General features: G+C 43.3%; 1 protein-coding gene across 1 annotated transcript in view; it reads left to right on the forward strand.

The window, feature by feature from the left end:
- Positions 1-27208, forward strand: part of LYN (LYN proto-oncogene, Src family tyrosine kinase) — a 94296-nt gene that overhangs the window by 60982 nt on the left and 6106 nt on the right. Inside the window, exons 11-12 of the mRNA XM_024221359.3 lie at positions 12958-13111; positions 14602-14733. Of these exons, the coding sequence (XP_024077127.1) occupies positions 12958-13111; positions 14602-14733 (286 nt within the window). The remainder of the gene's footprint in view (positions 1-12957; positions 13112-14601; positions 14734-27208) is intronic.

The following is a 27208-nucleotide window of genomic DNA, read 5'->3' on the forward strand; positions in this document are numbered from 1 at the left end:
GAGTTGTGTATGATTAAGCCTACACTTTAACATTAGTAACGTCAATTTTATTGTCAGTGATATGTCTCTTTGTTTGCAGCAGGGGGGATTGTTTTCAGTTCTAGCAGATACGTGTAAGATGGTAGTACTAGTTCCATATGTTACATGCATTTGCAAATCTTTAAAATAAGGCTAATGCATTCTTTTTCACCTTTCCTTGAGCTGAGTCAGCTAGTAAAGAAATTCTGTTAAGCGTCAGAGATCACTATCACTTTCAAACTGATTTGGGGGTAATTTTGTTCTATAACTGAAATGTATGTGAAGGATGGTTCAGAATACCAACACATGATTTACTAAACCAACTGGCAGCCCCCAGGTACAAATGATACATGGGATACCTTGTGCATTGTGGGTAAAACTTTCAAAAGAGGCCAAAATGACTTAGGAGCCAAAAGTCAACTGAAAAGTCAATAGGGCTTATGCTCTTAAGTCATCTTCATGCTTTTGAATGTTTTAACATGTGCTACTAACTTACAATAGTTGTTTGCTTCTAGTAGGGTATTGGTTTTTATGAGTGTTAGACTGGTACGGACTCTTTATTTTGTAGCTTGCTGTACTGATTTGTTACAGTGCATGAGAAAAGGCAATAGAAATGTTAAATAATGTAATACGGTATTGGTAATGACAATCAAAAGTTTAATGTAGCCAATATATAAATACATATGATTTGGACTTATCATGGATACACAGGCTGGTACAAGCCAATGCAGTGAAGCCATTAAGTTGTAGGCCCCAAGCTTAAAACAGACCTAGTGTTTGGGACTGCCTTACTCCACAACCATTGGTCCAAAGTGGCTGCAGGTTTGCTAGCTTGTCTGAACTATCTGTGGAAGTCTCTTTTGGGTATTTTTCAAGGAAAAACTATTCAGGTATGAGAAATATATTGATACTTAGCCTTTGTAGATAACAGAAAGGGACCTATAGAGATTAAAAACATGAGCAGAAAATAATAAAATGAAAAACTGGAAAAATATAATGTAGATGGGAAAATGTACTAGAAAATACATGTACTCTATGGGAGAGGACAAATGTGTGAATTGGTAAGGCTAACAGAGACCCAATTGCAGACATCAAACCCCACATGAATTTATAATCTGCCAAAAAAACCAATGAAATTTTGGACTGCATGTGCAAAGACAACAGATGATGGACTGGATAGGTTCTGGTATATTTGGAATATTGTGTTCAGTTCTGGGCACCACCTTGTGACGGGTTGGATCACAGAAACCCCCTTGGGAGCTGCCACCTGATGTACCAGAACTACCCCTGCTCCTGTTTTCCCTGCCAGCTCAGGACTCCAGCACCCTGTCTTGCTGAGCCAGACACTCCCGTCTGCTCCAACACAGACCCAGGGTCTGAATCACTTGTCCCAGAGCTGCAAGTTTACCCGAAAACAGCTCACAGAAGTGTGCTTGTCTTTAGCACTCAGATGCCCAACTCCCAATGGGGTCTAAACCCAAATAAATCCGTTTTACCCTGCATAAAGCTTATGCAGGGCAAACTCATAAATTGTTCGCCCTCTATAACACTGATAGAGAGATATGCACAGTTGTTTGCTCCCCCAGGTATTAATACATACTCTGAGTTAATGAATAAAAAGTGATTTTATTAAATACAGAAAGTAGGATTTAAGTGGTTCCAAGTAGTAACAGACAGAACAAAGTAAGTCACCAAGCAAAATAAAATAAAATGCGCAAATCTATGTCTAATCAAACTGAATACAGATAATCTCATCCTCAGAGATGCTTCAGTAAGCTTTTTCTCAGACTGGACACCTTCCAGGCCTGGGCACAATTCTTTCCCCTGGTACAGCTCTTGTTGCAGCTCAGGTGATAGCTAGGGGATTCTTCATGATGGCTTCTCCATCCCTCTGTTCTCTTCCACCCCTTTATATATCTTTTGCATAAGGCGGGAACCCTTTGTCCCTCTGGGTTTCCACCCCCCCCCCCCCACTGGAAAAGCACCAGGTTAAAGATGGATTCCAGTTCAGGTGACATGATCACATGTCACTGCAAGACTTCATTGCCCATTTGCCAGCACACACATATACAGGAAGACTAACAGGTAAACACAGCCATCTGCAGACAATGGTCCTTGTTAATGGGAGTCATCAAGATTCCAAACCATCATTAATGGCCCACACTTTACATAATTACAATAGGCCCTCAGAGTTATGTTTTATATTTCTAGTTTTAGATACAAGAGTGGTACATTTCTACAAATAGGATGATCACACTCAGTAGATTATGAGCTTTGTAATGATACCTTACAAGAGACCTTTTGCACGAAGCATATCCCAGTTGCATTATATTCACTTATCATCAAATCTTTATAAAACTATCCCAGTTACATTATATTCACTTATTATCATGTTTTTATAAAACCATATAGACTGCACAACATCACAGATGATGGACTGGATAGGTTCTGGTGTATTTGGTGTATTTGGAATATTGTGTTCAGTTCTGGGCACCACCTTATCAGTAATTCAGGGCCTGGAAAAACTGATTTATAGTGAGGAAAGAGCTAAAAAGCTAATTGTGTACAGCTTGGCTAAGCGACTACTAAGGTGATGGGACAATGATAACTGTTTACAAATATCTGAAGAATGAAAACACCTGTGGAGATGAAGACTTAAACCTGCACCCAAGCAGAGCCCCATTGAAGTCTGGGCCTCAGAGATTCAGTGCCTTATTTACCCTCCCCCCAAATAGAACTAGGTGTGAAGATGAAATGTTCAAAAAGGGAAATTCAGGGTGAAAATCGGGAAAAGCCTCTTGAGGCTGAGATGTGGAACAGTCTCTGAAGGGATGTGCAGGAAACCCTATGAGAACTTTTAATACTACAGTGAACAAAGCACTAGAGAAATGTACAATAGGGATTGGTACCTGGAAGATGGAAAGGATGATGGACTATTTCTGTCGCTAACTTGTTTGATTAAAGTCCTTTAATAAAATTAATCATTCTTTAGGGCCTAAGACAGAGACACTTTATTTTCAAGCTGTGTTGTTCACCTTCTAAGATATTCAGTTTTAAATAATGGTAACTTCACAGCAAATCTGTCAGTAAATCCAGTGGTACAAACTCAGTTTTCAACAACACAGACCGTACTAAGAACAGAGGGGTATGAAAAACATGTTTAATAAATTTTTCAGGATGTGCCTGGCTTGTGCATTACCTTATGCTTCATGCATTGGTTCATATCTCCATGCTTATCCTGAGGGAAAAGAAATTGGAAAGCTGTGTCTCAACATAAATAAATAAAAGGAAATTCCCATTAAACTGCTTAAGCCAAGCCCAGCACATTTTGCTTTGGTTGACACAGACTTGAACTGTGTGTGACAGTCTAATTCACACCACTCTGGCAGGCTCTGTGCCAGCTTATTCCAACTTCCCAGGAAAAAAAGAAAAAGCAGCAATAGCATGAGGTTTTCTCTTTGCTTGTACATTCACTTTGCTGTTGCATCATGTTGACGTTTGTCACAAACACACAGCTCTTGGGGGGTACCGTTCTTTTGTGAATATCCTGAAATAGCTGTGCATTGGTGCTCCGTGTGTGTGTGTCTGCACAAACTATTTGAGAGAACCAGCACTCCTTGCAGAATAACAAATTAACCAAGGGCTTATGGTGCAACAGGAAGAAAGTAAACAGGAAGCATCCAGAGGAATGGTCGTGGTGATCTGAAGTGGCCTGTCAGATAGTGGGGTGTAAAAAAGAGAGAGGATGTGGTCATTGTGACCGACCGACAGCACGAAAATAGATACAGCACTTAATGGCCCTTAAAACCAAACACTTAGCTGAACACTGCTGACTTCTTACAGCATTATTTGGTATAAATTTGAATTGGCATTTCCATCACAACCCCCACTTTCAGGGCTTATAACCCTGTAAGTTTAATTCACAATTGTTCAGGGGAAAAATCTTCAATCATTGAAAGGAATGGTTTAGATCTACAGAGGTTATAGTGTTTTGGTTGTTTCAGATTCTTTTTAAAACCAAACCCAAACAAAAACATCTATCTAAAATAGCCTAAATTTAATAGCTGGCATCTTTCAAGCAAACCATCAAATTCACACCTGCTGTAATTGTACTGAAGCCAGTGCTAATAAGCACCAACATCAAAACAGGATACAGAGTCTTTTGTTGAATTCAGCAGTATAGAATTGGGCACCAAAGATGTAGAGTACACCAGAAAGGATGTTTGGAATAATAATGGAGAACCAAAAATCAGAACTGAATTGTCTTTCACAGATTCCCCTGCTAGCTCCTTGTTACACCACTATTTGTCTTGCACAGCTAGTAACTAACACATCAGCTGATTGTATAATTTCCTTAGTCTGGTGCTCAGAAGCTAACAGAGTTTACAAGAAGTACCACCTCCTGTAAACTCTTCTGCTTGTCAGCTATGTGATTGAGCAATTCCAAGGTGCTGTACATTCTTTAGTCTCCATTCATCAGTTTGGAAACTATATATAGTCCACCAGCTTCTTTTGCAAGCTATGCTAGCAAAGCTTGTTAATATAACAGTTCGAAGCTAATCAGCATGCAAAATGGTTATGCTCTCGTGTCTCCATTCACAACTGACAACAGCTCCCTGCATAGCAATTTAACTAGCACAGCTAACGAGCTCTATTTGCTTCATTAGTGGATCTTGTCCTTGATCCAGAGCTAATGGGCTCCTGAAGCTGCCAGGTGATGAAATTTCCCTAGTTTAAGAGCTCACGTGCTTGTGTTTACAAGCTCCATAACCTCTCGCTCCAAAGCTAGTGACCCAGTGTACTTTATAATCTTCTGCTTCAAGAGCTGAGTTTCCAAATTCCTTTAACCATTTACTACAGTTAGCTAACTGCACACACATACAGCATCCATCTTTAATTGCATAGATAACTCTTAACAGAATTTCTACTGAATGTGCTCAATCCTCCATTTTGAAATGCTCAAAGCATTGTTATTGTAAAAATAATCTTATTCAGGCCTGTTTAACCCAGTCCGAGCTTGTAAATTCATTGTTCTATGCAATGTAGTTGTAGCCGTGTTGGTCCCAGGATATTAGAGAGACACGGTGGTGAGGTAATATCTTTTATTGAACCAGGTTCTGTTCATGAGAGAGACAAACCCAAAATCCTGGGTCAAAGTTCTAACCCAGGGGTCGGCAACCTTTCAGAAGTGGTGTGCCGAGTCTTCATTTATTCACTCTGATTTAAGGTTTCGCGTGCCAGTAATACATTTTAACGTTTTTAGAACGTCTCGTTCTATAAGTCTATTATATAACTAAACTATTGTTGTATGTAAAGTAAATAAGGTTTTTAAAATGTTTAAGAAGCTTCATTTAAAATTAAATTAAAATGCAGAGCCCCCTGGACCGGTGGCCAGGACCGGTGTGAATGCCACTGAAAATCAGCTCACGTGCCGCCTTTGGCACCAGTGCCATACGTTGCCTACCCCTGTTGTAACCCTTTTTCAGTAGGAATAAAATAAACCAGAGACATGTAGCAATTATTTTGTCATAATTCTTATCCAGCATTAGAGGTCTCAATTTTTTTTTCCAGTTCCTTTTTTTTTTTTGGGTAATGTTACATTCTGGTAAATGATTGCCCAACAAACAACTCTGTTTCATCTTCCTTAGTTTTGTGTGGGCGTTCTGCTCTGTTTAGAATACAACGCAGCTAACTGAAGCTAAAAGCCTTCCCTGCCCAAGTTTTTGCTCACATCTTTAACATAAACATTGATATAAAATGAAAAGAAATATTATATAAGGCCTCTTTAATAAGTTGTAAAAACCAAAACCAAACCTGGAGTATGTTTCTGAAGAGTTGTAGACTGCCATCATTGTTCATCATGCTGCACCAATTAACATTTTGGTCACATCAGGATTAAATCTTAATTTTTTTTTTACATAAACGCAGGGCTGCCTGGGGGGCAATTTGCCCCAGGCCCCACAGGGGCCCCCACGAGAATATAGTATTCTATAATATTGCAACTTTTTTTATGGAAGGGGCCCCCAAAATTGCTTTGCCCCTGGCCCCCTGAATCCTCTGAGCAGCCCTGAATACACGGAGTCCTCTTGATCACTATTTCTTCCATTGGCTAGACATTTGTGACCAGAATCCCAGGGGAGCCAGCTGAGGTCACTCAGTTCTGGTGAACTGCACAGAATGGGGCAGGCAATCCCAAAAGCGGGTGGATATTCCAATACTTAGATTTACCAAGCCAGCCCAAAGCAGCTTCTATTATACCTCACTGGTTATGAAGTCAACAACACAGTTCCCTTAAAGTAACCCAGCCTCAGACCTCCACCTAGACATCCAAGTCAGGTATGAGGAGGATTTCTGAAAATCTTATTAATCATATAAAAAGGGTTCTACCAATTCCAAAGGATCGGGCACATTACCTCCCAGGTTAATGAATATTCCAGACCTTTCCCAAATATACGCTTACAGCCAATTCTTATTAACTAAAATTTATTAGAAAAGAAAAGGGAAAGAGAATTGGTTAAAAGAACAGCATACATACAGACATGAGTCAATCTTGAGATTCAGATTCATAACAGAGATGGAGAGCTTTGTAGATGCAAAGAGTTCTTTCAGAAATAATCCATAGGCTATAGTCCAATGTTTGTATTCAGGGAGGTCCGGTCAGAACTGGGATCTCAGTCCTTATGGCTTAGGCTTCCGCTGCATGAAACCTCAAGCAGATCTGAGATAAAAAGGATTGGGACCCAAAGGTGTTTTATACAATTCCAGGCTAGGGTGACCAGATGTCCCGATTTTATAGGGACAGTCCTGATATTTGGGGCTTTTTTTATATAGGCACCGATTACCTCCCACCCCCATCCCGATTTTTCACATTTGCCATCACATTTGACGGGTAAGAGTCCTTAGTCAAACAATAGACACTCATGTGGACTTTGTGTGGATCCATTTCCTAAGCATAGCCGGTAATTATTCACATAGATCAACATAAGGCAATTGCCTGTTTTTCCACCATTCCCAGATGATTTGCTATACATTTCAAAAAGAGATGAATACAGTGATATCCTATGTTTACAATTCATTTAAATGTTAAAATGTTCTTTTGATCTCTGAATTAACAGAATACAGCATAGACAGGGAATGTTTGATTACATTAGTACCTGTGGCACCTTAGAGACTAAGAAAAATTTATTTGAGCATAAGCTTTCGTGGGCATCCGAAGAAGTGGGCTATAGCCCACGAAAGCTTATGCTCAAATAAATTCATTAGTCTCTAAGGTGCCACAAGTACTCCTGTTCTTTTTGCGGATACAGACTGACACGGCTGCTACTCTGAAACCTTTGATTACATTGTTGACCTCTACCAATATATATGTAAATACACAAAAACACAAACATTATCTCCCCATATGTTTCTAAGGGTTGAATTTGAGTCATTTATCCTGCAGGATGCTTAACCCTTTCTGGTCATGCGTCATAACATTACTTAAGGAATCTGGTTATGGTTAATTCTAGGCTAATAAAAATCCCATTTAGTGTGATCAGTACCGTGGCCATTCACTAAAGGCCCTTCAGGACTGGAGAGTGCTCTTAGAAAAAGATAATGATTCTCTCCCTCCCTAGCCCAAAATAGAATTCTTCCAGGGTTATACCACAAACAGTTTAAACCTCAAAACCCCCTGCACTATTGGCTTCTTTTACAGCCTAGGCACCAGATTCTCCCTGTGTAGTGTGGCTGCTTTGCACTGCCCTGTCAGTTCAATCAGGCCCTGAAGTTTGGTATATCTGTCCCAGGAATATGATCCCAGTTTGTGTGTCTCTAGTAGTACACAGCTGACAATGGCTCTTAGGCCACTCCCTGCTGCAACATAGTAGGGATGAGGGAATACGACTGGGATGCCCCAGTTCAATACTGATCCCCAGCTGTGGCTTCAGACCCTCAGAGCAGCTAGGGCAATTCAGAGCAGCTCTTTGGTTACTCTGTCTCTGCAGAATCAGGATAATGTAGAGGGAACAACTGAGCCACCTTTACACACACATTCCTGACTTGCACTCTACTGTTTGACAGTAGCAGAGGATAAGAAACTTAATTTTAAGCTTTTTTTAAAAAAAGCCGTTTATTAAATCTAAGAGGGAAAATGTAAAGGTTCATCTGAAATATGAGGTTCACATAGGTGCAGTGGCTGATTAAGGTGCTTGTAGGTCAGGGGTTTGAGTCTTGCTTGATCTCATGCCGAAAGGTCACCTCAGGTTCATGCAGCTGCAAAATGGGTACCTCATCCATAGGGCAGTCAGAAGCAGTTGGGCATGATCCTGGCCACATTGCTCCCTTGTGTACCCATGGCTATGAAACTGACGTGTCTTAAGAGTGTCAGTCTGAAGAGCCATTGACTTGGGGGAACTTTGAGATGAAACAACAATACTGAGCCCAATCAAACACAGTTTGGTAACACCAGGAATTTGTATTTTTACATGCAGCCTAGAAACAAAAAGGAGCATCTGTTTAACGTGCCATTAAATGCACATTCTCTGTAAGTTAACACGCAACAGACAGCATTGCAAACCATGCTGAAATCACATGTTAGAGACAAAACGACTGCGGAAAAGATTCTACACCTTTCTGGAGTGGAAACCATAAGAAAAGAAAGAGGACTGTGTGTGAGTTGAAATACAGCGCAATCAGGGCTCTGAGGTTCTTCAGTCATGTCTGCTCTTTCATGCTACTTGCTCCAGCAGCATTCAGTACTGTCTGGTTTAGCGACCATTTCAGCAGTCATTTTATTTAGCACTCGTAATAGTGCTTTTCATTTTGAAACTACTCTACATACACTTACTAATTAATTTTCCACAACGCTCCTGTGGCTGACTCAAGCATCTTCCCAGTTTTACAGAGGAGGGAATTGAGACAGAGATTACAGTATAAAGCTAGTCTAAGATCACAAAACAAATCAATGGCAGAGCTGAGAAAAGAATGCTGGCTCCCAGTCCTATGCAAGGTTGAGCCTGATTTACTGTGTATTTTTCTATGTAGCTTTGCAGTAGAGAGGCTGGTTTATGGAATGGTTTATTTCAGCCATGGGATGCTGGATCGTTCAACATTCTGATGCTACGTACATAGTTTTACTGTTTGGAGATTGGAGATATATATATATATATATATATATAGTCCTGGTAGTCCTGGAAGCCTGGCAATAAATATTTAAAGGGGGGAAAATAGAATATTATTTGTTTAATAATCACAGTTATGCAGTAAATGTAGAAAGTATGGAAGTACTCTATGTCCTAACTAGGGTTGCCAACCCTCCAGGATTGTCCTGGAGTCTTCAGGAATTAAAGATTATGTCATGTGATTAAAACCTCCAGGGTTTATTGGCAACCCTACCTACCATATAGGCAATAAAATCAAAACCAAAACCAAAACCAACCTCATAGGCCTGTCTAGAGTTTGCATGTAGCTGAACAACAGCTGTTTGGTTGCTGATTTTTGTGTATAAACTATCTTTACGTGAATGGGCGAGAGTGACTTCATTTTCATGCTCATTACTTGATTTTTACATATAGCACCTGTGGCTTGTCAGTGAAACTCAGATGATGATTATTAGAATATACAAGTATTATAATGCATGTGGAAGCTCCTGTTTAGTGGTTGAACCTCTGTGTCACGCCTTACTATGGATAGTGGGTTATGTCACACCTGAGCATTGTTTATTTGTGTAAAAGTATAAACCAGTTTTCAGTTACTTTGCTTCTCACCCCCTCTTTACTCCTGGGGGAATTCTGCACCAAAAAATTAAAAATTCTTGCACAAAATATTTTAAAATTCTGCAAAATTCTGCATATTTTATTTGTCAAAATAACACAGTACAATCACGCCAGTTTCAATTATTTTGGTAATTTATTTCAAAATACCTGTCAGCAACTATGTCTGTAACAACAGATGACAAAAAAGATTCAGGAAATGTTTTTTGACAAACAGATTCCTTACTAGGCATATTAATACAGAATTCTTAGTAATAATTCATTTAAAGTACAACACAGAAATGTATTTCCCACACTTCTCAGAAGCAGTGCAAAGGTTTGGGGAAGTCCAGGGTAATGGAGGAGCTGAGGGAGAGGGAAGTAATTGCTGGGAAGGAGTCTAGGGGCATGCATGATTTGTGCGTGATTTTTGAACTTCCACATGATTCAGTGCAGACAAAAGATTGTCCTGAAATGTCATGGAAAAAGAGTAATTTTGAGTTCAAAATTGCTCAAAATGTAATGGATCCCCCTTTTTTTTAAAAAAATAAAGGGCCAGATCATCAGCTGATGTAAATCAGCTCTGTTGATGTCAAAGGCTCTGGCCCCAATATTTTATTGTTTCTTTTTTTTTTTTTTTTTTTTTTTTAAGTTCTTTCCTACAGCTTTACTGGGATATTGCTGGCAGGGTTGTGGAAGTACATATAGAAATTAAAAGTCACCATCACAGTCTGTATCCCATAGTGTTGTCCTGTTCACTATGCCACATTGACCATTCCTGTTAATGTGTGCAGGGGAATGATGGGAAAGTTGATTCCTTCAGTGACACTGGTGCACTTTTCTGCCTATCAACTGAGTTATTGTCAAACCAGATAAAACCGACATCAGTACCAATTATAGTTTGCTCTCTGCTTCCTCCCCAAACCCAAGTAATCCAACTTTGTGTGGGGCTAGGGGCACAGAATTCACTATCCCATCTTATGGCCAGTCTGTAGGTCCCCGAAAAAGACCCTTTGCAGCAAGTAGTGCAAGTCATAGCAGCTACTCCTTTCATGTCATTTATGGATATAAAAGATTCACACACATGCATTCTGTTCATCACAAAATATTGGTAAAAATCCTTTTTTTGGTTCAGCATGAGAACCTTTATTTCTGTTTTACAACTGGAACTGCACACGCTTGTCTGAAGAAGCTGCACAGCCGCAGTATATTGGTTTATAAGAAAATGCTCGCGGGGGGGGGGGAGGAGGAGAGGGAAATGCTGTTATTTTTCCATTGCCTGCCTCAAAAAAGAGGAACCAAGAGTGTGCGGTAGCTGTTATAAATGCTTGCCAATGCACTTGGGTTGCCTGTCAGGGACTTTTTTATGACATTAGCGGAAGTGTCTACTTTTTTTTTTTTTTTTTAAATTAGAGTCAGATGCTCTGTCTAGCACAAAATGGAGCAAGCTCCTGTACACCTGCGGCAGTGCAAGGGCAGCCACACGACATGCAGACTGGTGCTAACTTCTCCTGCACTGACAAGGAGACCGCTAATGCGCCAGTGGATTGGGGTTTGAAAAAGTTTCCTATGTTCTCTTCCTACCCCAGCATATCCACAGAACAGACAGCAGTGTTTTCCCCATACAAGAGGAAGGGTATTATAACATACCATCCACAGGAATTTTGGAAGAGCAGTATCAGAGCAGATTAGTCTGTATAGTCCGGGTTCCTTGTTTGGCAGTGGCTTTCCAAGTGTGCAAGGTTTATTGTCCCGTACAGCAACTAGGACACGCTTTGGTGTTATATGAGTATATCACCCTATGCTTTCACACACCATTTTAAAAATGAAGTAATGATCTGGGCAAATGCTGAAAAATCATCTCTGATAACTGCCAAAATATTTACCACTTTTAATTTGGTTTGGATAGTTATGAAATAAAATTACAATTTTTTTCTTTGTTTACGTATGAAATTAAGGTACGTAAGAGCAGGGTTTTGCCAAACATTCCTAGTGTATGAACAGATGCATACAGTAAATGGGAATAAGCACAAAGCTAATTGACCTCTGTATGATAATTTTCTTGAAAATGTTCAAATTTGTATTAGATACACCGCTACCTCGATATAACGCGAACCGATATAACACGAATTCAGATATAACGCGGTAAAGCAGTGCTCCGGCGGGGGGGGCAGAAGGGGGGGGCGGGGCTGCGCACTCCGGTGGATCAAAGCAAGTTCAATATAACACAGTTTCACCTATAACGCGGTAAGATTTTTTGGTTCCCGAGGACAGCGTTATATCGAGGTAGAGGTGTATTATATTAGCAACCTGTGGAACTCTTTGCCAGAGGATGTTGTGAAGGCCAAGACTATAACAGGGTTCAAAAAAGACCTAGATAAATTCATGGAGGATAGGTCCATCATGCCCATCAGCCAAGATGGGCAGGGATGGTGTCCCTAGCATCTGTTTGCCAGAAGCTGGGAATGGGCACTGGGATGGATCACTTGATGATTACCCGTTCTGTTCAGTCCCTCTGAAGCACCTGGCATTGGCCACTGTCGGAAGACAGGATACTGGGCTAGATGGACCTTTGATCTGACCCAGTATGGCTGTTCTTATAATTTGCAGTTTTGCTAACACTTCAAAGTCTACTCTCTTGCCTAATCTCCCCTTTAAAAGGGGGACACAGTAATAGGAATTCCATACAAGGCTTTTATTTATTTATTAATCCTATTCCATTTTATTATTTGAACATGTTAATTTATCACCAGTTTTTCTATAGGGAATTTTTGGGGAAGAAATCCCACAACATAATTTTAATATTTCTTTATTAATATGAAGGCCCTGATTCAGGAAGGTTTGTAAACACATGCCTAACTGAATTCAGTGGGACTTAGCATGTGCTTAAATTCTCTGCCCAATCAGGGACTGTAATGGATGTGGCTGTGGAGGGCCCAATCCTGCAAACACTTATTCACACAAGCAGTCCTTTTAGAATCACTGAGATGTCTATTTTGAGTGAAGATTTGCAGGATTGACCCTTACGCTAAAAGCTTTTCTGGGCAGGGACTTTGCCCCCATATATATGTAAAATGCTCAACACAGTTGATGCTATAGTAATTAATGAAGGTGTACTGATGTGGTAAAGGAGAAAAGCTCATAGTCGCTTAGGATGATACAGTGTGCTGCAAAAATACCAAAAATGAAAGCACTACTCTTTTTACAGATTGCAGAGGGAATGGCATACATAGAAAGGAAAAACTACATTCATAGAGATCTGAGAGCAGCTAACGTTCTGGTTTCGGATTCATTGATGTGCAAAATTGCTGATTTTGGACTAGCCAGAGTAATTGAAGATAATGAATATACAGCACGGGAAGGTATGTATCAATTTATATTTTTTAGCTCTGTAAAACTCATTCTGTTAAGAGACACAGATTTGGGCATTTGTTTAACATAAAAATGAGAAGCACACAGCACAGTGTGAAAAATGCCAGAATAATATGTTAAATATGGTGTTCTAATGACAAAGCTGTTCTTAAAAATTACTCTGTCCCCTCATTCCAGATTGTTCAAACTAGAAAGTTTATGAAAAGTACAGTTTGTACCTTCTTTAAGCAACACAATAAATTTTACAAATCAAACTAATTAACTATTTGGCATAACATAGCAAAGCTTTTCATCTTGTTGAATTAGACAATGAACTGAGTTTTTCTTATTTGCTAAGAGAAAATGTTAGTATTCGTTTTTATCCTCAAACGCATAAATGAGATGTGCTCGAGCATCCTTTCCACAATAGAGGTGGTAAGTAGAAGTGAGAGGATTTTAAAATATGGTTAGAATTCGCTCTGCACCCACTTGCTTGTGTCGTTTAATATAGTTGGACATGAAACAAAGGATTAAATCAATTAAAAATTATATTGAAGATAGACTTGTGCCTAATTCTGCATTTCTTACAAAGGCAAAACTCCCAGGGAAGTCAAGATTCTGTATATGGAATGGAGTTAGTTAGGGGTAATATTAATGACAGCGATGCAAAGTATTTGAGTGGCACAACCATTACATGAAAACTCACATCTTTTGATTCTGAACTGATAAATGTAGAGGACAATAGAGCATAGACAATGGTGGGTTGAAAAGCGATGTATAACTTTTATTTTTTCTGTCTAAATTTGTAAGTAAATGTAGTAGTGGTGAAAGGTGTTGGGCTCACAACACCTTAGAACGAAGTCTTCAGTTCACTCATACAAATATGGCATTTCGTGTCTGTGAAAAGTTTTCCCCACACTATCATTCCAGTTGGTCTGAAACAACCTATGGGGTGAGAGAATATATAAATATATATATATAAAAATATATGTAAAAGGAGACTAAGGAAGTTAGAAACTGAGTTCCTAACTGCCTTAGGTTCCTTTGAAAACCCCAAATTCAATTCTTAACTTCTCTGAGACTTCCAGGAGACACACAGGATGTGTGAGAGTACATCGTGGTGGTTCCATCTGATCCAGCTCTTAGTACATCTGTACAGTGCTTAGTCTGTAATGAAAGAGGTTCCAGGACTCAAGCAATTTTTTTACATTCATAACCGATGCAGCAAGCCCAGAGGTGCCGGGGCTATGAACTGCCAAGCCTAGAGGTGCCGGGGTTCAGCCCTGGCACAAATTAAGCACTGCATCTGTACAATAACTCTGGGACAGGAAGAGCAGCTAGTACCTTTTAAGTCCCCTAAGATAGACAGGATTTTATACTGAATACTCACTGTATACCCTATACTTAATGGAAATAATAGATGAGTCTATAAGATATGTTAGTAGTTATATTTTTCAAGCAACTTATATACTTGGTTAATTGAGAATATATTGTTTCTTAGGTGCAAAATTCCCTATTAAATGGACAGCACCAGAAGCAATTAACTTTGGTTCCTTTACTATTAAGTCTGATGTGTGGTCCTTTGGAATTCTTCTGTATGAAATTGTTACCTTTGGAAAAATCCCTTATCCAGGTATGGACATTTGCTTATATATCATTACATGTTATTTATATTTTGATGCTCTTTTGGAGAGTCACAGAAAAAAGTTAACTGAGGGGGGAAAAGTGAATATCTTACAATAATGGCAGCACTGTGGATCTGAAGTGTGCATACTGCAGGCTACCTCAAAGAATTTTGAAAACTCTCAGCCATTTTATATGTACCTAACACTGCATGCAACTTTGGGGGAGCTTTAAATCAGCAAGTTATGTGTAATCTAAAATACAAATCCTGCACTGTTGTACTTAGATAGTATGTTTTTGTACTCAAATGATGTTAAAATTGTAGCAAATGCTGAATTCCAATAATTGTCACTGAGCCTGATTTTCCAAAGCTCACTTCAAATGGTTTAATGATAGACTAGACAGCTATCATTACGAGTTCTAAGATTGTGTATCATTGCTATTTGTAAGTAGTGAAATGTAGCTCCTGAATAGGTGGAATTTCAAATGAAACCAACTAAGCAATTCGGCTTTTACATAAACAGCCATAATATTTTGTCAGCATTAGGCACTACAAAAGAACATGAAAGCGGAATCTAGAGAAGTGCTGATTTTCCATTGGAATATTGGCACTTGGGTGATAAGGTAGCTGGGACATAGGGCTACGCTGGAGGTTTCTTACATTAGGCAGACCTGATTAAGCAACCTAATGTTGATCTATTTTTCTTTGAAGATATTTTTACAGGAAAACGCATGTGTTACGTAGTTTCCCTGGCTTAAGCAAACAGAAAAACCTTGTATAAAGGTGATAGATAGATATGACCAACAAAAAACTTCGATAATGCAGAATTAAGATTGCCTGGTGGTATCTCATGCCTTTCCAGAAGGTCAAGCACAGCAAAACTCATACAGCTGAAAACCAGTAAATAAAGAGTGAAAGTAATGGTGATGCTAACACAACCTTAACTCTGCCACTCTGGAGCTGGCAGGAGCCACTGGGAATTATTTGCATGCACTGCAGACCACAGTGTTGGTCTAGCTGTGTAGCATGGTGGCAGGATTAGTTGGACCAACTTGTGGGATGTGTGATTGTGATATGAGGACACCTGGGGGGGCTTTTTTTTGTGTGTGGGGGGCAGCTAAGCCTTGCTCCCTGCCCTCTTCCCGGTGTGAAAAGAGGTGCCTTGAGAGATCCAGTATGCCGCATTTCAGCAATGAGCTATGTAAGTTATGCCAATAGTGGGACAGAAGTGTCTTCTCGCCGTGGGGACAGTGAGGTGGGGTATGAGCATGGTCTACGGCAGGGGTTCTCAAACTGGCGGTCGGGACCCCTCAGGGGGTCGTGAGGTTATTACATGGCGGGGGTTGTGAGCTGTTAGCCCTCACCCCAGACCCTGCTTGGCATCCACCATTTATAATGGTGTTAAAATTATTTAAAAGTGTTTTTAATTTATAAGGGGGGGGTCACACTCAGAGGTTTTCTGTGTGAAAGGGGTCACCAGTACAAAAGTTTGAGAATCACTGGTATATGGGTAAATGGAAGTATAGTATTAGATGGCATCCTGTGTATAAGGGTGAAGGGGCTGTAAAATTTAGCAGAGGTAGGGTTGTTTATGTGGCGTGGGCTGTGTTTGAGTAAAGGGCAGGCGTAGGTAGCTCCTCTTCAGTACATCACACCTCAGCAAATAGAAGGTGTTAGGCTCTATCCCACATGGTGACGTGCCTTGTCCCCTGAGTGTTCTGCACGGTGTACAAAAGCGAAGTACAAGTATAAATGGTATGGATGTATTGGGGAGGAGCTCAAAGAGGGCAGATTTAAGGTTGCATTAGCACAGACCGTATTTCCTGGTTTTCAAAGGTTTAAATTTGTGTTATTTTCAGGGTTTCTAGATTCTGGTACACAGACAGGAGCAGGGAGAGGGGTTCAGACCATGCCCTGGATAGGCAGAGCCCCCAGATCCCAGGGCACACACAGGGGCAGGGAAAAGGTCTCAGACCACCCAGAAGGGCAAGCCCAGGAGGGGCCAGGGAGAGAGTGGCAGGACCCCTCAGGTCCTGGCACACACGAGGGGGGGCAGAGGGAGGCGCTAGGGGCCCCTCCAGCTCCCAGCACACACAGCAGGGGAGAAGGTGAGGCTGACAGCCCACATGCTCCTAATCCTCCCACTGCCACCTACCCCCATGTCCCAAATCCTAGTGTCCATCCCCACCCGGACTTTAGCCCCCAAACCCCACTCCCTCCCCTTGCTGCAGCCTTAAACCCTCCTACCTCATTCCACTCTACTCTTCCACCCTTTAATCTCTTCTCATCTCCCTGCACTCCTCACATCCCCAGCGCTGTGCCACAAATGTATGTGTCATTTCTTTTTGAAAATAGTATGATCCACTTCTGAATTATCTGCTGTAGTCCGATTACATTTCCCAGAAGTTAAAAACAAAAAACCAAGAACTATCACTTTGCAGAAGCAGATAGCAGCAGTATGCCTACAGATCTTCCTCGGACTTCTGCCAAGGGTACGGTCTGAAGTTACAGTGCTGGGGTATAGCTCAGGTTCTAGGGCCACCGGAGGTCTCCTCGAGCCATCAAGGTCATGTGAAGCCAGGCTGACTGGAACCCCTCTTGTCTTTTTCTGCATGTGTATATTACAATCTGTTTGGCATGCGAGTGTTTGTTACGTTCCATTCTAGAAAGCTAGACTCTTCCTTTAATCATGTTTTCAGTATTGCTTCCCCAAAGGGCCAGTGGGTGCCATGCACTAGCTGAGATAAGTTGTTGAGTGAGTGAGAGCAGCTAGGGGATGATTAGAGCCATGGTTTGAGCCCCAGGTGTGTGCAAAAAAAAAGAAAAAAAGAAAAAAGGGTAGAATCTGTGGACTTTATGAAATGTTTTTTTCCCCAAGAGGCTGTATCGAAGGAGCTCCTTGCTCAAATGACTCCACATTTGGACCATTTCCCTACCCCATACTTCCATGAGGCACAGCAAATTTCAAAACAAACAAGCAGAGTTTAGAACATTTAGAAAAAGTCGTCCTTTAAACAGGAAGAGGTTCTCAGCCTTAACTATAGCTGAACTGGCGCTCCACAATGATACATAACATCTATTTCCCCTGGCTCAGGCATCATTTATCAACTCCCACAAGCATTCCAGGAAGTAGAATGCCATCATGTAAATACACATTGAGCTTCACCTTTGAGGTTCTGAAAAGTTCACTTAAGAATCACCCATCTTCCTGAGGGAAAGTTGGAAGGTTTAACCACACTCCTATGTACCTACCATCTGCACTTACTGGATGGTATAGTTTTGAGGAAGAAGAGTCCTAGAGGCCTTCCATCTTCCCTCTTAATATATCCCAGGGTAGTTGACAGCTGCATATACCCATTCAAGCGCAGGAGTTCCTAGAAATGCATTCTGTTAGGTCCTACAGCTCTGGCTGTTTAAACTCTGAAAACACTCAAAGCACCACTGTACAAGCACTTTGGAGCTTTGCGTCCCAGACTGCATAAAGCTTCAAAGGGCTAGAGCAGGGAGTTCAAGCCCTGCTGGGCTAGAATGGTGGGAGCAGGCCTGCCATCCCCAACTGGATTAGGGGGGCCAGACTTTCCAGTTGCTCCTCTAATGAGAAAGAGGGGAAGGGTGAGTCTCCATCAGATTAGAATAGGAGAAAGTGTATTGACCAGGTCACCTCCAGAAAAGGTAGAGTGAATGTAGGTATGTTCACTGCTCCTGAAGACTCTGATCCAGCAAACCACTTAAGCACGTCAGTACTTCTTGACTTCAGTGGGACTACTCAAGTCAGTGGGACTGTTCACATGCTTAAAGTTAAACATGTTTAAATGCTCTGATAGGTAAGGGCCTGAATATGTGAATGGGTAGCAGGCCCAGCAGACACCCACTCAACATACTAGAATGAGTTAATCAACCATTAGGCGCCACTTCCTCAAGAAAGTATCAGGTGGAAGTTGTGTGTGGTGGGAGGATTTGTGGTATTCTCCCTAAAGCTGAGGTAGTCTGATATACATGCTTATCATAACTGAACCCAGACGCTTAACATTTTGAGGGTCACCCAATTTACCTGTCCGTGGGTATCTTGAAGTTTGCTATTAAGAATTATAATTGTGAAATGTAAAATGTGTGCCTGGGTTTGTGCAGAGATATTAAAAGAAAAACCTAGAACCTCACAAAAAACATTTGTTTTAAAGTTTTGCAACAAATCCTATTTTCCATCTTTACTTCCATAAAAGCAGTGCCATGCTGCCATTTATGCTTTGTTCCAGGAAAATATGTGGAGTATATTAACAGTACAGTACAGTGTTCCACCTGTTTGATTTTAAACTAGTGAGAGAAAGGGTGTCCTTTGAGAAAAGTCTGGGCAATATCCTCCCCGAGGACTTTTTTTTTGTTTTTGTTTTAAATACCTAACACCCAGTGCAGTCTGAGGCATCCCACCAGAAAAATAGTAATTCTCTGCAGAGTCCCGCACTTAGGACGGAAGAATCCCATGCATTGCTACAGACTAGGGACCGAGTGGCTAGGCAGCAGTTCTGCAGAAAAGGACCTAGGAGTTACAGTGGATGAGAAGCTGGATATGAGTCAACAGTGTGCCCTTGTTGCCAAGAAGGCTAATGGAATTTTGGGCTGTAGAAGTAGGGGCATTGCCAGCAGATCGAGGGACGTGATCATTCCCCTCTATTCGGTATTGGTGAGGCCTCATCTGGAGTACTCTGTCCAGTTTTGAGCCCCACACTACAAGACGGATGTGGAAAAATTGGAAAGAGTCCAGAGGAGGGCAACAAAAATGATTAGGGGGCTGAAGCACATGACTCATGAGGAGAGGCTGAGGGAACTGGGATTATTTAGTCTTCAGAAGAGAAGAATGAGGGGGGATTTGATAGCTGCTTTCAACTACCTGAAAGGGGGTTCCAAAGAGGATGGATCTAGACCGTTCTCAGTGGTACCAGATGATAGAACAAGGAGTAATGGTCTCAAGTTGCAGTGGGGAAGGTTTAGGTTGGATATTAGGAAAAACTTCTTCACTAGGAGGGTGGTGAAGCACTGGAATGGGTTACCTAGGGAGGTGGTGGAATCTCCTTCCTTAGAGGTTTTTAAGGTCAGGCTTGACAAAGCCCTGGCTGGGATGATTTAGTTGTGGATTAGGTCCTGCTTTGAGCAGGGGGCTGGACTAGATGACCTCCTGAGGTCCCTTCCAACCCTGATATTCTATGAGCTACATAGATAATTCATATATGTCAGGGATGAATTAACTGTATCCAGAGATTGGAAGGGAAACTCCAACCCTTACATCACTCTGTTGGCAGGTTTTAAGAGGCTCCCAAGAGCTTTCTCCAGCACAAATGGGTGTGTGTGTGTGGGTGTGTGTAATATTTGTTTCATTTGAAGAATTTAAAATACAAAGTTAAATCTCCTGGTTTATATTGAAAATGTAATACATGTAACCAAAATAACTGTGGGACCGGCAAACAGCTGTGAAAACACAGCTTAGCAAATTAGATGGGTAAAATCAAGTCTGGGACATAACACTTCAGGAAGAAAACTATGTCCTAACTTTGTCCTACCAATATTTAGTAGCCAGGCAAAATGAGTCCCTCTAAAGTAGAAATAATAAATAGTATAAAATAATAAATATATAAATAAATAAAAAATAATCAGCTCTAGTAAGAATACCTTACAACATTTTTTTACTAACAGTTGAAAACTAGCTAACTAAATCGAAGATCTTATATGCAGTCAGCTTAAAGCTCTGTGAAATGGTTTGAATTATATTTGACAAGGCGTTAACACCAGTATGAAGGGAGTATAAACATACAATTTGGCAGAAAACGTTTACAGTCAAGAAAACTGAGTTTTTGTGAGCTTTGTTTCTAAATTCAACGGCGGTTTTTCTTCCTGATAATCTTGAAGTGATTAGTGGGATTTATAGTTACAGAAACTAGTTTGAAATATAAAATGCAAATATCTGATTTTTTAGGCAAACAATTTGAACCAGTTGTTGAGAAACTAATTTCCAGCTGATCATACAATATGTCAAATATTGGATACATTCAAACTCACATTGCAATGGCATCATCTGCTATTACATGTACCTCCTTTCAGATCTAGATTCTCCCTCCACACCTGTGATCAGTTACTCCGAACAATACTGGATGTTAGTAAAATAAGAGGGCTCAACCTAAGGAATTAGTTCTGCATCCTGTCAAGTTTAATGGCTAACTTTTGTTAGCACTGCCTCAAACTCATAAGTTAGCATCCCGTACAAGATCATGAACTGTGTAAGAGATGTGCATTCAGGATGAATTTCAATTAAGTAATATATGGTTCTGGTGAAACTGTTCATTAAGAAATAGTCTACCCATAATAATGTCTTGGAAAATTAGAGACACACTGCTACACATCTTTAACTTGTACCAGAATCTATGACAACCAATCAAGCTGTATAGCTGGGAAATATTATTTATTCAGTATACACGCTCATCATGTTGTGTCTTGGCATGTGTTCTTAAAATGTGTCATTAATAAATGTTGATTAAAAGAAAGAACTCCCCCTTATTCTCTTGAAAACTAGAAATCATTTTTACAGGTGGGATTTTCACAAATTGGCTGAAGCACAAAATGGGCATATTTGCCCCATGCATTCAGAATGTAGCAGAAAGAACAGTAATGGTGCAGGGCTTGATCTGGCAAAATGCTGAACATTCTAGCCCTGATCAAGCAAAGCACTTAAGTACATGAACAGTCCTATTGAATGGCACTATTCACTGCTTAAAAATAGGAACATGCTTGCGTGCTTTTTGGGATTGGAGCCAGAGTGCTTAACACCTGGCAGGATGAAGCCCCTGCTGAGCACCTGTTGTTCTTGTGCACCGACGCTCATCAGATAACATTATTAAATCTACAAAAATAAAGTCATTGTAATAGAGCATCGGAGCATTTTGCATGGAAGATAAATGTCTCATTGACTTGCTCTCTTTTATTTTCCATAAGTGCCTTGACCTTTGCTCTGCATTTGTGTAGCAGCAAGCGACTCTTGTCCTATAACGACATCCTGTTTCGCTGATATTCTCAAAAGCTACTTTGATGCAAAAGCAAGTGCATTTGCACTATTGTAACTGGGACCATTTCAATGCTTTTCACCATATGGAAAATTGAATGCAAATATTAAACATGGGCCCAAATGAAGAGTTCTGATCCAGATTTCATACCGGAGATCTATTTTTGTGCTGGGCTGAAACCAAAACCCTGGATCCAAACATCTCTGAAATTTGGAAATATTTGGATCTGGATCTAAATTCTCTGACTCAGGCGCGTTTCCAGTGTTAATATTTAAGAAATTATATGCAGGGAATTAAAATATAAATGTTAAAAAATATAAGACCTCACCTTAAAGCACTGCAAGAGTGGACACCCATCACTGTTTCTTTTAAAAGGAAAAAAGCATTGGCTTATTCATCCAATAAGGTACTGTGGATGGCAGAACTTTCACAAATGTTATAATTGTCATTAATAGAGACATTTTGAATATAAAAATAAAGTTGCCAATTCAGTTGTAAAGTGCCTGCACAGCTTCCACTGTCTTGTAAGACACTACGTCCTGCTTTCCCAGTGTATGTTGGCTCACTTTATGGAGATAAATGGATTTACCTCCTCTCTGCCCCTTTTTGAGACTGTGGAGTCCATACTGACACATGGAGAGAGCAGACCCTGTTCTCTGTGCATCCACAGAGAACCAGGCATAATTTGGTCCTCCGTTAGCAAAGTAAAGCATTAAACTCCCCTCCATATTCTCATTTGAGCATATTTCCTTTGTTCTGACCTGTTGCCCCCAGCAGCCTTGCTGCAGTACTCTTCCTGTAGTTTAGAGACCAAACAAGTGCTTTCCTTTATTTCTAACACTACTGTCCGTAAATAAGCTGGCCAAATGTGCTGTTAAATACAATGTAACACTATCCCTTCCATCTAATGAATGTGTTAGTCTCTGAAATGTGCTTAGCTTTGTTCACCACTTCATTCACATCTGCCAGTTGACAGTATGGTTTACTGACACACTGTTATCTACTCCCCCCGCTTGTTGATCGAAAAAAGGAACTTTTTATTGGCCGCATTCTGATCGGCTACACCAGAATAAAAGACGGTTGCTCACCGTTGTAACTGTTGTTCTTCGAGATGTGTTGCTCATATCCATTCCAGTTAGGTGTGTGCGCGCCGCGTGCACGATCGTCGGAAGATTTTTACCCTAGCAAGACCCGGTGGGTCGGCTGTGGAGCCCCCTAGAGTGGCGCCGTTATGGCGCTGGATATATACCCCAGCCGACCCAGCGCCCCCTCAGTTCCTTCTTGCCGGCTACTCCGACAGTGGGGAAGGGAGGCGGGTTTGGAATGGATATGAGCAACACATCTCGAAGAACAACAGTTACAACGGTGAGCAACCGTCTTTTCTTCTTCGAGTGCTTGCTCATATCCATTCCAGTTAGGTGACTCCCAAGCCCCACCTAGGTGGCGGGGTCGGAGTGAGACATTGCTGTGTGCAGAACCGCTGACCCGAAAGCAGCATCGTCTCTGGATTGTTGCACCAGCGCATAGTGAGTAGCAAATGTGTGGACCGATGACCACACTGCAGCTCTACAAATGTCCTGGATCGGTACTTGAGCCAGGAAGGCAGTCGAGGAGGCCTGGGCCCTCGTGGAATGAGCAGTGAGGTGTGGCTTTGGTACACCGGCCAGGTCGTAGCAAGCACGAATGCAGGACGTAATCCAAGAGGACAGGCACTGTGAAGAGACCGGTGATCCTTTCATCCGGTCGGCCACCGCAACGAAGAGTTGCGTCGTTTTCCTAAATGGCTTTGTCCGGTCAATATAGAAAGCCAGGGCCCTGCGAACGTCCAAAGAATGTAAACGCTGGTCTTGACGAGTAGCGTGCGGTTTCGGATGGAAGACCGGGAGAAATATATCTTGGTTTACGTGGAAAGGTGATACCACCTTCGGAAGAAAGGCAGGATGGGGGCGAAGCTGCACCTTGTCCTTGTGGAACACCGTATAAGGGGGCTCGGATGTCAGCGCCCTGAGTTCCGAGACGCGTCGTGCTGAGGTGATGGCTACGAGGAAGGCTGTCTTCCAGGATAAGTACAGGAGTGAGCAGGTCGCCAATGGTTCAAACGGAGGCCCTGTGAGCCTGGAGAGGACGAGGTTGAGGTTCCACGTCGGAACCGGTTGTCGTTGCTGTGGGTACAGCCGGTCTAAGCCCTTGAGGAATCTAACGACCATCGGGTTAGAGAAGACCGAGGACGTGAGTTCTCCTGGGTGGAAAGCGGAAATAGCGGCGAGGTGAACCTTGATTGAGGATGTCGCCAAGCCTTGCTGTCTTAGGGACAGGAGGTACTCCAGTATCAAGGGGATAGGAGCCTGCGAGGGAGACGTAGCTCGTTGCTCACACCAACAGGAGAACCTCTTCCACTTGGCTAAATAAGTGGTCCGCGTAGAGGGCTTTCTACTTCCCAGCAGGACCTGTTGGACGGCCTGCGAACATTGCCGCTCTGAGCGACTCAACCATGAAGCATCCACGCCGTGAGGTGGAGCGACTGCAGGTCGGGGTGATACAGCCGGCCGTGGTCCTGAGAGATGAGATCCGGACTCAAGGGGAGCGTGATCGGTCTCTGTACTGACAGTTCCAGCAGTGTGGTGTACCAGTGTTGTCTCGGCCAAGCGGGAGCGACTAGAATTACCCGTGCATGGTCCCTGCGGATCTTGAGCAGCACCCTGTGGACCAGCGGGAATGGAGGAAAGGCGTAGAACAGATGGTCTTTCCATGCCATGAGGAAGGCGTCTGACCGAGAGCCCGGGGCTCGCCCGTGTAGGGAGCAGAATGCCTGGCACTTCCTGTTGGCCCGAGATGCGAACAGGTCGATCTGGGGAAACCCCCACCTTTGGAAGACGGAATAGATGATGTCCGGGCGAATCGACCACTCGTGCGTCTGGAAGGACCTGCTGAGACAGTCCGCCAGCGTATTCTGGACTCCAGGCAGGAATGACGCCGTGAGATGAATCGAGTGGGCGATGCAGAAGTCCCACAGGCGAATGGCCTCTTGGCATAGGGGAGATGAGCGAGCTCCGCCTTGCTTGTTGATGTAAAACATGGCCGTGGTGTTGTCGGTGAGAATCAGCACGCAACGGCCCTGTAGGAAGTTGAGGAAAGCCTGACAAGCCAGGCGCACCGCCATCAGCTCTCGGACGTTGATGTGCAGGGCTAGTTGAGACGCGGACCACAGGCCTTGGGTATGGTGCTCCCCCAGGTGAGCGCCCCAGCCTAGAGATGAAGCGTCCGTAACTAGGTGGAGGGAGGGCTGTGGGGCGTGAAAGGGCACTCCTGCACAGACCGCTGCGCGATCCGTCCACCAGGCGAGAGAGGCCAAGACCGAGGCCGGAACCGTGGCCACCATGTTCAGGTCGTCTCGATGAGGACGGTAGACCGATGACACCCAAGCCTGCAGTGGGCGAAGTCGCAGTCTGGCGTGCCTGGTTACGTATGTACACGAGGCCATGTGGCCCAAAAGGACAAGGCATGTTCTTATGGTGGTAATTGGAAAGGCCCTGAGACCTTGAATGATGCTTGAGATGGTATGGAATCGGCTGTCTGGCAGTATGGCTCGGGCACGTCTGGAGTCCAGGATTGCTCCAATGAACTCTATCCTCTGAGTTGGTACTAGAGTGGACTTCTCTCTGTTGAGTAGAATGCCCAGCTCGTGGAAAGTGTTTGTCACTATGCGGACATGAGCCTGCACTTGGTCTCTGGTGCGGCCGCGTACCAGCCAGTCGTCCAAGTACGGGAACAGCTGTATCCCTTGTCGACGAAGGAAGGCCGCGACGACTGCCAGGCACTTTGTGAACACCCTGGGAGCCGAGGACAAGCCGAAGGGAAGGACTGCGAATTGGTAGTGCACCCTGTTTACCACAAATCGCAGGAAACGTCTGTGGGGCGGATAAATTGCTATGTGGAAATAAGCGTCCTTCATGTCGAGGGCGGCGAACCAGTCTCCAGGATCCAGTGAAGGGATGATGGTCCCCAATGACACCATGCGGAACTTCAACTTTACTATGAATTTGTTGAGTCCGCGCAAGTCTAAGATGGGCCGTAGACCCCCTTTTGACTTGGGTATCAGGAAGTAGTGGGAGTAAAACCCCCTGCCCCTTAGCTCCGATGGAACCTCCTCTATGGCCCCCATAGCGAGGAGCCCAAAAACCTCCCGTGTAAGGAGTTGCTCGTGAGAAGGGTCCCTGAAGAGGGACGGGGAGGGGGAGTGGGGGGGGGCGAGGAAAATTGGAGGGCGTATCCCCTCTCCACCGTGCGAAGGACCCAACGGTCCGAGGTTATACGGGACCAAGCACGGTGGAAGCGGGAGAGGCGATCCCGGAAGGGGGGGGTTGGATCCTGGGTACCGGTCGTAGTGCCGTCCTCGACCGCACCTTCAAAAGGTTTGCCTAGGCCCTGAAGGTGGTCTAGGCTGGCCCTGGTTCTGACCGGGTTGAGGGCCGGTCGACCTTCGCCTACCACCTCGACCCCGCCTCCTAGCAAAGTCCTGTCTTGGACGAGGCGGGGGAGGGTAGAACCGCTGAGGCTGGGGCCTGAAGGGTCTGCGCTGCGGCCCTGGGACATGCATCCCCAGGGAGCGCATCATTGTCCGAGAGTCTTTAAGATTTTGGAGCCTCGAGTCTGTTTTCTCTGAAAAGAGGCCCTGGCCCTCAAACGGTAGATCCTGCAGGGTCTGCTGCAGTTCAGGTGGCAAGCCTGACACCTGGAGCCAGGAGATTCGGCGCATTGCTATCCCCGACGCCAGGGTCCTAGCGGCCGAGTCCGCTATATCAAGGGACGCCTGCAGAGAGGTGCATGCCACTCGCTTGCCCTCCTCTACCAAGGCCCCGAACTCTTCCCTCGATTCCTGGGGAACTAGCTCTCTAAATTTCCCCATCGAGGACCACATATTAAATCCATAGCGGCTCAGGAGCGCCTGCTGGTTTGCTGCCCGCAGTTGCAGTCCGCCAGCCGAATAGACCTTGCGTCCGAACAAATCGAAGCGCTTAGCGTCCTTCGATTTGGGCGCAGCGGCCTGCTGGCCATGGCGCTCCCGTGCATTGACTGATGAAACCACCAGTGAGCACGGTTGGGGGTGAGTGTACAAGTACTCATGTTCCTTGGAGGGCACAAAGTACTTCCTCTCAACCCCTCTGGCCGTGGGCGGAATAGAGGCCGGGGTCTGCCAGATGGTGGTGGCGTTCGCCTGGATCGTGCGGATCAGCGGTAATGCCACCCTGGATGGAGCATCCGCTGAAATGATCTGCACGATGGGATCATGGACCTCCGCAATCTCCTCCACCTGGAGGTCCATATTGCGAGCCATGCGGCGCAGCAGGTCCTGGTGGGCCCGAAGGTCTATGGGAGGCGGCCCAATGGCGGATGTGCCCGCTACGGCCTCATCAGGCGAGGACGAGGAGGATGCCCCC

This window comes from Terrapene carolina, unplaced genomic scaffold, assembly GCF_002925995.2.
Source record: "Terrapene carolina triunguis isolate 2854851 unplaced genomic scaffold, T_m_triunguis-2.0 Scaffold58, whole genome shotgun sequence".
Taxonomy (NCBI): Eukaryota; Metazoa; Chordata; order Testudines; family Emydidae; genus Terrapene; species Terrapene triunguis.